Raw genomic sequence first — 11,802 nt, 5'->3', positions numbered from 1 at the left:
TTCAATCATGATAAAACATTTATTTAAGCCCATCTTTGCATACAAATCACAAAGAACCTCTTCACAGACGTTCACCCTAATGACTCAATCCTCGTAGTTTCTCAATGCTTCCAATTTCCTTCTTTCCTATCTTCTTCAATCTTTCTTCTCTTATATAGCCTACTTACCCCTCCTCATTTTCAACTATGTTCCTAAACAGAGATATAGAAAAAAACCTTAATAAAATAATAAAATCTCAAAAAGTAAACAAAAAACACATCAAGTCCCTCCTGGACATGACGAAGAAGATGCAAGGGAGGCTCCCTAGCTCATCCTTAGCAGTGTGAGAACCTTAACAAGCAATGGTGATAGAAAACTGACCTATACAAGGAACTGGCCCTTCTTTGCCCTGTGCTGCTCAGGGGTCAGAAGTGGAAATACCAGACAAGAAAGATTTAGAGGAGCTGTGGAGGGAGGGAATAGACAATTGTTAATTGAGGACAATTGAAAGCCATTGTCCTTAGGAAGGTTCCAGGGAAGAGAGAAGGCTGGCAAAGGCATCAGAATTCTCTGAAGAACCCGTGGAGTGCTGAGTTTCCCTTTGCTGTGGAGACACGGGGCCCCACACACCCCACTTTCTTCTTTCATCTGACTGGAATGCTTTCCTCCTCTGATGGGTGAGTTTCCAGGCAGCCTTCAAGATCCAGTCCAGGAGTTCCCATTGTGGCCCAACAGGTTAAGAACCCAATCCATCCATGAGGATGCAGGTTCAATCCCTGGCCCCACAGAGTGGGCTAAGGATCCAGCACTGCCACAAGCCGTGGCGTATGTTGCAGATGTGGCTCGGATTCAGTGTGGCTGTGGTGTAGGCTGGCATCTGCAGCTCCAATTTGACCCCTAGCCTGGGAGCTTCCATATGCCGCAGATGTGGCCATAAAAAAAGTCCACACTGTACCCATCTGCTGATGCCTTCCTAACAGAAGCCTTCTCTGGGCAGCTGCCCTCCTCCATCCTCTGAGTGTTCGTACACAGCTCTCACAAGAGGCATGAGGCAAGCATCCATACTTCTTAACTCTACAGTAAAACTTGTATTTGGTTGCAAATCTGTGTGCTGGTCAGGAGCTCCCTGTCCTTAGATCCTTAGTTCCTCCTATAGGACCTGACACATAGTAGATAATAACTGTGAGGGAAAAAAGAGAAGAGAAAAGAAAGGAAAGGGGAAAAAAAGGGGGGAAGGAAAAGCAGGGTGGAGGAAGAGAGAGAGGAAACATCTGACTAGACTTTCCCTGACTAAGAAAAAGGGAAATGGAGTCAAAGAACTCTGGAGGAAATGGACAGAGGAGAAAACCTCTTTTCTAAGTCTTTTCTACTTCTCCTCTTCTCTCGGCCACTTCCTCTCATGGCTTAGGACCTCACACCACGACTGCACTGTTTTCCCTCCTGATCCCTCGATTCACCGCAAAGGGAAGGAAACAGCCAGGCCAGGCTCCTGACTTCTCCCACCTCACAACCTCACACCTTGTTTCATCCCTTTCCCACCATAGGCACCTCCCTCCTCCTCTCTGCCCGCTCATCCTCCCCACGTGCAGTACTCCCACCTTGTCGCCCTGGCATCTAGGGCCCCTGTGTTGTGCCGGATCCGGATGTGAATTCTGCCTCAGATTGAAAACCAAGAGGCCCTTAGGGGCAGCCTGCAGTGGGTGACTGAGGAAACGCTAGACTGGATCTACAAATAACCTGAGATAGAATATTGTCAAGAGGGTTTAGGTATCCCAGGGATTGGAGAATAAAGAGAAGCAACAATTACGGTCCGTCTCCTACACTCCTCAACTCTTTGATGGATAGCCGTTCCACTTTCTTCCTCATCCATTGGTTAGAATCATCATTTTCCTGACTGTCCTCTCATGGCCCCTTCACCTTGGCGACTGACACTTCTGGACTGTCTTCCCAGCCAGATGCACTTTCCCCACCAAGAATCATGCCACGGTCCCTAAACCTTGTAGAGTAGCCCCTGGGTCTCCTCTCCTTACTTAAGTATTCAGTAGCCTCCCCTCCCCTTCCTCTTGCTCCAGGAATTCTGAAACCACACTTTCCTCAATGAAGAGCATGTATAAAAAGCAGTTCCTGAGTTGTAAAGCACTGAGCTAGAATGAAATACGACCATGACTAAAACCTTTTTCTGCTCCACCCCGATCATCTCCATCCTTCCCTCACAATGTCTCTACCCCTTCCTCCCCCAATCCACTGCTGCTCCCCCCTCACCCAGCAGGTTTGGTTTGGTGCCCCATGGAGACCAAAGCTCTGTGCTGCACAGGGGGCAGTGTCAGGATGCAGGCAGGCATCTCAGCCCGAGGCCTAGGCAGAGTTCCCAGGCACAGCCATCGGCCCAGGCCAGGACAATAGGCATGGATGAGGTGGGAGGGGGCATAAGTACGATGGCTGTAGCCCCCCAGCACCAGTAGCTCCCCCTGTAGCACGGCACCTGCAGCCCCTACATGGGGGCAGGGCAGGGGTGGCAGCTGAGTCCAGCTATCAGTCCTTGGTTCATAGGCCTCGAAGCTCAGCAGATCCCCGGTCTCCCCTAGCCCACCTGCTACATACAACCGGCTACCCAGAGCACCCATGACGTGGCCAGCCCGAGGCACCCCCATTGGGCTCAGATGTGTCCCTGGCTTCTCAAGGTTGGGGTCATAGTGCAGCAACGAAGCCAAGTATTGGCCAGTCCCACTGCAGCCACCGCTCACATACAACTGGCCCTCCAAAACAGCAGCTGCGTGGGCAAAGCGTGGTGCTGGAAGAGCAGGTGCTGGCCTGAGGGAGAAGAGGGCACGTGGTCAAGCAAAAATCATCTTCAATTATCCTCTGCCGACTCTCCAAACCTCTCCCTGATGCCTGAAACACCCCCTTCCCTGCTCACCTCCAGACATTGAGCTTAGGGTTATAAGTCTCCACAGAGCTGAGGGCAACACCATTGTTTCGTCCACCCAGGGCATAAAGCAGTCCATCCAGAACCACCAGGGGGAAAAAACTCCGAGCCTGGCACAAAGGTGCCATCTCCTCCCAGTTCTCTTGACTGGGGTCCCACCTGAGCACAGAGAGACAAGAGATGGGAAGAGTGAGCCTGGGAGTCTGTGGTTGGCTGGGCCAGCAACCTCCCTCAGCTGCCCACCTGGAGACCTGCCAGTCTCAGGGGCCCATACCTGAGAGTTGAAGCCAGGGTGTTCGAGTGGCTGTAGAAATCCTGTCCCCCACACACGTAGAGTTCACTTCCTGCTAGGCTCGCAGCCCCATGCCGGAAGCGCCCAGGGGCAGGCAAGGCAGGCAGCCGGCCCCACTCCACAGTTCGAACCAGTCCTGTTCCGCAGCAAAAGGCCCGGGCCCACCACACTCCTCGGGATGGCTGTCTCATGGCCATGTCTGATCTGAGCCCGTCCCCACCGATCACTACCAGTGCCTGGTCAGGCTCCCTCCGCCTCTCTTGTCCTGGTACCTCAGCTTCCACCAGCAGCTGATGCAGCAAGTCTGAGGTGAAGGGTGGAGGCAGCCCAGCCGCCCGTACCCTCCGCAGCTCCCTGGTGGACATACGGCCAAAGCGGACACATCGAAGCAGGGCCTTGGCCTCTGACTCCTGAGTCTCAGGGTTGGCAGCTAGCCAACACCGTGCAGCCACAAAGGCCTCGAACTCCTCCTGCAAGTGTAGCTCATCGCTATCCAGGAGTTCTGCCAGCCAGATGGCCGGTAAAGAAGGGAAGGCAGAGCACAAAGCCACAGCGGGCAGGTGGGTGAGGAGGTAGTGACGGGCTTTGCTCCAGAGCCTCTCAACCCAGGGGCTTCAGCCATGGGGATCAGGGCCAGGCAACGAGCAGGGCTGAGGCCTTGTGCCAAGGCTCTCTGGCACAGGGTCAGGCAGGAAGAGCTCTGGTACTGCACAGCAGCCTGGGCAGCTCTCAGCAGTCCTGGCCACCTTGCCCGTACAACCCCTGAGTAGGCAAAAGAGACGAGGAGTCGTAGGTCCTGGGCAGAGATGGTGTGCAGAGACACCTCTGTGCCCTGGGATTCCCTCATCCCACTCAGGAGCATGGCCCCAAAGAACTCGCTGCCACAGGCGAGGGCTGCTCGGTGCACTGCAAGAGGGAGAAGCAGAAGGAACCAAAGTGTTGCAAATTGCTAGGCACTCTCCCAACTTCACAACCCTAACTTGGAGCCAACAACCCAAGACCACAGGACAAACTATGGTATGCACCAGTATACCATGGGGTGCTTGTTAAAATGCAGGTTTCAGGGACCCACCCCCCAGAGATTCTGATTCACTAGCTCTAGACGGAGGCCCTAGGAATTTGCATTTTAACATTTTCAAGCACCCTGCATAATTTTCATGTTAGTGGCCTGAAGATACTTTGATAAGCATTGCTTGAGCCTTTTTGATGCAGGTCAATTAGAAAAAGAGTCTTGATCAATCAAGTGGAGAAGGTGCTATAGAGAACATGTGCTAAAAGAGGACACAAAATAAACTGCAAAGATCAATGTGCAACATACATAGATGGGTCTTTCTATGATATGCACAGAATAAATTGCTTTTCTCTACAATTGCAAGAGCCACAGACACCTGCCATTCTGCTGGTCATATTTTACTCAGAAAGTGGTAACACTCAGGAATGGCTGTGACTCAAATTCATCTAATTGCCATCTCCTCGTACCCAAGATTTAGTGCTTAATATTTCTCATGTGTTCTAGATTTTCTCTGCCTACCCACCTCTCCATCTTGGTATAATTCATGAAATTGTGACACTGGAAACTGGAAACCTTCAAATCACCCTGTTCAATTGCTCCTTTTAAGATAAAGAAACTGAATCCCAGTGAAATGGAATGATTTATTTTCTATCTCCATGCAGCGGCTGTTGGGACAGATCATTATACACTGTGCCTGATGCCAGGATGCAATGAGCATACTTGTGTGTCAGTTCCCTCACCTGCATAGCCCTCATGACATTGAAACTGTCCCATTAACAAATACTGTTAAATAACTAGACCTCATGTGCCTGCTAATGTAACTCAATCTGAGGCACTTGGCATGAAGTACAGTGTATTCCGGCCAAAATTGTTATCCTAAATCCAAACCTTTAGATCTAAAAAAGGTCAAACCTTTAGATCTAAGTTCAAGTTTACAGCAAATTAAAAAGAACATGTTAAATAAAACCATAAGGGAAAATGCCTACAAAGCTAGAAAATGAGGAGTTCCCATCGTGGCTCAGTGGTTACCGACTAGGAACCATGAGGTTGCGGGTTAGATCCTGACCTTGCTCAGTGAGTTAAGGATCTGGTGTTGCCGTGAGCTGTGGTGTAGGTTGTAAATGCGGCTCGGATCCCTAGGTGCTGTGGCTGTGGTGTAGGCCAGTGGCTACAGCTCCGACTGGACCCCTAGCCTGGGAACCTCCATGTGCTTCGGGTGTGACCCTAAAAAGACAAAAACAAAACAAAACAAAAAAAAACAAAAAAAGCTAGACAATGTAACATTCTATAGGATAACTAATCTTGTTTCTTCAGTAAATCAAGTCATAAGAAAAGGGAGAGAGGACTGTACAAGAGTAAAGGAAACTTAAGAGACACACATTTGAGTTTACATAAACCCTGATTGGCTCCTGAGTTGAATGAAGCAGCTCTAAAAGACATTTTTTGGACAAATAGGAAAATTTCAATGTGGATGAGGCAATACTAAGAAATCACAGTTAATTTTCTTAGATACGATAAAAATATTGTGATTGTATGAGAAAATGTCCTGTTTTAGAGAGACATATACCCTAGTATTTATGAGTGAAATGCCTGAGATTTACTTTAAACCTCAGCAAAACATAAATAAAGAAATGAACAAATATAGTAAAATGTTAATTTTTAAGTCCGGGTGATGGGTGTTTGGGTATTCATCTTAATTTCTCTTTTCTTTGTTATGTGTTGAAATACCCCATACTAGAAAAGAGGGGAAATGCTACTGGAAGTCCTCTCAGGCAGGTCACACAGGCTCAAGTCCCAGTGAGGCTTAAAAACCTCAGGCTGCTTTGACCAACTGTGGCATGTTTACCTCCACCTCTCTCGAAGGGCAGGTGATAAGACATGGCTTTCCATTGTCTGTTTAAGCAGTAGGTAGTGGCTCGGTATTTCCTAAGCTGTAAACATCAGCGACAGCTTTCGCATATAGAGTGCCTGAGAAAATCTGCTTTCCTCAAAGCAGGTGAGGCATCTTCCATATCATCAATCAGCCTATATAGCTCAGAGCCAACTGTCAAAGGACTGACAACCATTGTATTTCACACCACCCTTGCTCATCATTCTTCCCTAGAATTTTAAGTGACAGGTTCCCATCATTAAGTTGGAGTGTTTCTGAAGGAAGGGAAAGCAGTGATGGAAGAATGCTTAAATTCCAAACCCTAGTGAGAATTTTAAAACTATGAAATCTTATTTTTTATTTTTTTGTCTTTTTTATTTTTTATTTTTTTTGTCTTTTCTAGGGCTGCACCCGAGGGCATATGGAAGTTCCCAGGCTAGGGGTCTTATCAGAGCTATAGCTGCTGGCCTACACCACAGCTCATGGCAATGCCAAATCATTAAGCGAGGCCAGGGATCAAACCTAAAACTTCATGGTTCCTAGTCAGATTCAGTAACCACTGAGCCACGATGGGAACTCCTGCCTCTCTCTCTCTTTTTTTTTTTTAAAGGGCTACACCCATGGCATAGGGAAGTTCCCAGGCTAGGGGTTGAATCAGAGCAGCAGCTGCTGGCCTACACCACAGCCACAGCAATGCTAGATCCTTAACCCATTGAACAGGGCCAGAGATAAAACCCACATCCTTCCTCATGGATACTAGTCAGGTTCATTACCGCTGAGCCATGACCGGAACTCCAAAGCTATGTTTTAAATTTCCCCTCCATCTAGTGCTATTGGAAATAAAAACCCTTTAGAAATGTGTTATGAACTGAATATTTATGTCCTTCACCCCTCAGTTTATATGTGGAAGCCATAATCTCCAACGCGATGGTATCTGTGGGTGGGCCTTTGGGAGGTAATTAAGTGTGGGTGGAACCCTCTTGAAAGGGATTAGTGCCTTTATAAGAAAAGACATAAGAGAAATAATACCTCTCTCTTCCTGTCATGTGAAGATACAGTGAGAAAGTAGCCATCTACTTTCAGAAAGAGGGCCCTAACCAGAACCTGGCACCCTTCGGCTTCCAGAACATGAGAAGAAAATTTCTGGATGTTTTTTGATTGTTTTGTTTTTCACTTTTTAGGGCCGCACCTGCAGCATATGGCGGTTCCTAGGCTAGGGGTCAAATCAGAGCTACAGCTGCGGGTGCACCACAGCCACAGAAATGCCAGATCCATAACCCACTGAGCAAGGCCAGAGATCGAAATTGCAACCTCATAGTTCCTAGTCAGATTCATTTCCACTGCACCACGAAGGGAACTCTGAAAATTTCTGTTGTTAAACCAGCCAGCCTATGGTATTTTTGTTATAGTAGCCCAAGCCGACAAGATAGGATGCTTTTCCTTTCCTTCTAGGAGCCCCAGAAGCACTTTGGTCCCAGTCATTCCTCTAATGAGTGGTAGATATATGACTTTGGAAATGTCTTAAAGTCTGATTTCCTTATCAATAAAGAGCTGAACTAGATAATATTGAAACTAAGCCCTTTAATTTTAAACTTGTACGTGTCTGCACTCTGACTCCATTTGCCCCGTCCTGTGTGTCTTTGGCTTGGCTGCCTAGGAGGCAATGCATGGCCTAGTGAAAGCAGACTGGGCTAGTGGATGTGGATTTGTATCCTGGTTCTCACCAGTTAATATTTCTGAGTTTAATATTCTTTAACTGCACCTAGGCATAATGGTATCTAACTCACTAGTTTTCAGTGAGATTAAGTGAGATGGCACGTGTAAAAATTCTTGGAACCCAGTACCTCACTAAATGTTAGTAGAATCTGAATAACACTCAACTTTTTCAAACCTCCTTAGCTTTCCTGGTGATGAGCAGAGTTAACTTCAAAGTCCCATGACCCGGTAGCCTTAAGATTATGGCAAAACAGTACCAGATCTTGCTCATTAGCTGTAGGGTCCACGTCTGCTATGGTGTCAGGCACACTTAGAGAAAAGGACACACTATGAATTTTTCTACTGTGTTCCTCTGGCTTTTCCTGTCTCTTAAACAGAAGATACCAAGAAGGACCTTTGGTTACTCCCTATTTAATCACCTCCTGCTTGTTCTACTGCCATGGACTATAACTTTCCCTCCCGCCAGCTGGAGAAAATTTCCAGCTGGCTGGAAATCCCTTGTTACTGGGCCCAGGAAAAGCCACAGTATAAATCTGTCAGTGCTCAGAGGAAAACAACTCAACTGCGCATGCTCCATTTTCAATGGCTCAGGAGAGACACCAAAAGCCACCCCAGAGAAATTCTGTCTGCAGCGGGGATCAAAACTCCTATGGTAGGGATGGAACCACCTGCTGCTTGCACACACAATTCCAGGTAGCATATGCACCTGCATTAATATAACGCCCCACAGGCCCTCACCCCGCAGCCGGCAACCGCCTGCCTCCAGCTCCAGGTCACACCCGATGCCCTCTCGGTACAGGAGCTCAATGCTGCGCAGGTTCTCTCTCAGCTCCTCGGCCTGGCTGGGCTGCTTTTCATCTTCCCCGGCGCTTCCAGCCCCTTGGCGTCCCCTCTGGGCCACGGCCTTCACCCGGGGCGCTCCCAGGGTTTCAGCAGCTACCAACACATCCTCCTGCGGGGCGGGGCCCAGCACCCCCTCATAGGCAAAGGTCAGCACGGCCTCCCAGGCCCTGGGGGTTACGTCCAGGCTGAAGGGGGGTTGCGGACCTCCACTGCCCAGCAGCCTGCCTCTGAAGAGGCTGCTAACAGCAGCCAAGATCACCCGATGCACCCCATATATTCGCCCCCCAACTGACACCTCTTCATCCAGCAGCAGCCTCTGCTCCCGCAACCGCTGCGCTTCCGCGAAAAACTGGCTGGGATGCTCCTCACTGCACAGCCCCTCGGGCTCCGCCGCGTCTTCTCCGTCCTCATCCTCTTCTTCTTCCTCTAGGGACAAGGCTGGAGAGGGAAGGCTCCCTGGGGCCATAAGTCTGGGGCCAGGCTCTTCCAGAGGAAAGGGGGGCAAACTGGGATCCTCATCTGGGGACGGAGGCCAGGAGGGGGTTCTCCGGGCAGGCGAAGGGAAGCCAAGACCATCCTTCTGGACAGGAAGAGAGACATGCTCTGGGTCTGAAGGACGATGTGCTGAGTCCGAGACACTCATGGCGCAGGTTCGCTGGATTGCTGCAGTTGAACAAAGAGAAGAGAGGGTTAGAGCTGGACCCAGAGAGGCCAGAGGAAGCTTTGCCTCCTGTCCCCCAACATGTCAGTCCCTCTCCCTATTTCAACACGCCCCCGCCCATCCCAAGGCCTGAACATCTAGGATACACAGCGCAACTAATGAGGTTCACAAGGTGCAGTGAAGCACGGCAAGAAGCATGTGTAAAGATCCAGTACCCAGAACTGTACACCCCCCAACCCGGTCTTGCCCCCATCCCATTGTCACCCCCCTAAGACACCAGCGTTTGCTTGTCCTCTCTCTTGAGCCTGCTCTACTTTGGACAGCATGGCAGAGGGAACTCACCCTGCTTCCCTGTCAGTGGCCCCACCAGGCTAATTATAGCTGGTGCTGGAGGACTAGGGGTTGGGCTCCTGGTGCCCAAACTCAGACACCCAATCCCCTGGGCCTGTCCTAAGATGACCTCCTTTCCCCCTTCCACTTGTAGGCCAAGCCTGGTGCTGAGCTAGGCAAATTCAGGAGCCAGGAAGGATGCGGGGGATCAGGTAGTGAGCAAGGCTAAAAAGGCTACATTCACTGGACTGGGATGGAGGGGTGGGTGAAGCACGTCTGGACTGTGCAGACCCATGGGAAGGTGGGAAGAAAGAGTGGGGCATATGTTTTGAGTCAGTCCTGGTCTTTGAGTGCTGATTTTTCTAGATAAAGCTGGGACCTTGGAGCAAACAATACTGGTGTGAAACTCAAACATAATCCATCTGGTTCAATGAGGGCAAAGGGGTGGGAGAGGTAAAGGGGTGGGGATTAGGGCTGTGGACCATAGGAGACCCACTCCCGGCCAGGGGTTTCATCCCTGCTCCGTGTGGAGTCTGTGGTGAGAGAGAGACACTCAACACCGGGACTTAAGAAGTATCTGGAGGGGTCTAATCCTGCTAGTGGCTGGGATGAGGGTGAGACAGTGCAATATGGGATTGATCTCTGCTGCTATGGGGACAAGTGTCCTGGACTGGATGGCCTGGGTGTGTACAAGCATTCTCACTATTTCAAAAAGAACACCAACAGCCACTCTCTCTGCCCAGGACAACACCCTTGCTCATCCTGAGATCCCCTAAATCTGCACAGTCATTCTTCACTGCAGTTCCAGGTACCCTCAAGGGAAAAGAAATTAAAGAAGGGGCAGCGATTTTCCTTCCCTCCCTTCTCCCAGGAAGGTAGAGCAGACCAAGGGCTGTTGAGTGTGAGTTTCCTGGCCTATAAAAAAACCTGATCTGGGCTAAATAGATTGCCCAACAAGCTGACAACCGGGAGCCAAGCTGGATTGTTCCTTAGGACTCCTGTGAGATGAGTGGTGTTAGTATGGGGGAGGTTCGGGAAGGTGGATTGCTCTGCACAGCACCTCCTTAGGCTTTCAGGGATGCTCCTGTTCTCCACTTGCCGCCTGGGTACCCTCACCAACCAGGGTAGTGTTCCCTGGGCAAGCCCAGGCTGCTCTCCCCTAAATGGGTTGACGGAGAGAGGCACCCCATGATTGAAATGGGTGATATTGACCAGCCTCTGCACCCTCTCCCCCAGTTCAGACATTTTGCATCCTCTTATTGCCTCCCCTTGGCGAGACAAGGTAGCCAACACCTTGGGCCCCACCAGGAAGAAGAAGAACTGCTATTCTTCAGAGACAAACCTCAGGTTGGCCCCATCTACAAAGACAAGGACACTAGACCCCGCTCTGAATTCTCAGCCAACCCCATGGTCCTGAGATGGCTCCACCATAGCCACATGTCTGCTCTGCTTTGCCACAGTGAAACCCAAACCCTACAGTGAACCCCAAAAGTTGGATGAAACCCTCTCTTTTGAGCTATCATTCACCCTCCCTTAAAATCCTTGGGACTGACCTTTCCCCATAGCACCTCCAGGCCTATTAGCTCTTCTTTTTGTTGCTGACATGCTGGCTGGGGAGAGGTCTTAGCATCCCAGCCACATCTGTGCCATCTCAACCAGGGGACAGTGTGGCTTCCACTTCTACTGAGGAGCCCTGAGCAGAGCCATAGTCTCAAGAAGAGGATCCTGAGAATCCAGGGACCAGTCCTGGTAAAGCCCCCCAGCATGCTTTAGCTGGGTCATGGGATTCATGGTAATGGATTAGCACTCAGGGTTCCCAAAAGTCGGGGATCAAGTCAGGGAAAGAGATCTTTGCTCTAAGGAGAATCTCAAGAGTACCTGTGAGGGTGAGAGGAGAGAACTAAGGGTGACCTTGGTTCCTCCCCCTCTACCCTGCTTCCCCTGATCCACTGCATGCTGGACATCTAGGGCATCATGCTCCACCTATAGCTACATTAGGTCACTGCTCAGGTGGGCACATGTATGAGCTCAGGGCTCTGCTGGACAATAGAAAGGGATGTGGGACATGGTCTGAGTGAATGAAAGGAGCCTCATTTCCATCCCAGTCCAGGGCTCACATGGCTCATTATCCTGTTCTCAGCTTCATCACTACTGTCTCCAGCCTGTCTATCTC

The 11,802-nt window shown here is 49.9% G+C and overlaps 1 protein-coding gene across 1 annotated transcript; it reads right to left on the bottom strand.

Annotated features, from left to right (window-relative positions):
• On the bottom strand, window positions 1–9,714 carry KLHL33 (kelch like family member 33). Its single transcript, XM_003356720.4, is given in 6 exon segments — window positions 1–2,790; window positions 2,897–3,064; window positions 3,180–3,801; window positions 3,804–4,103; window positions 8,534–9,301; window positions 9,642–9,714. Coding segments are annotated over 5 exon segments (2,391 nt in total). The 5' UTR covers window positions 9,282–9,301; window positions 9,642–9,714; the 3' UTR covers window positions 1–2,237.

The sequence above is a fragment of the Sus scrofa genome, chromosome 7, assembly GCF_000003025.6.
Source record: "Sus scrofa isolate TJ Tabasco breed Duroc chromosome 7, Sscrofa11.1, whole genome shotgun sequence".
Lineage (NCBI taxonomy): Eukaryota > Metazoa > Chordata > Mammalia > Artiodactyla > Suidae > Sus > Sus scrofa.
This window is presented reverse-complemented; position numbering and strand designations above follow the sequence as displayed.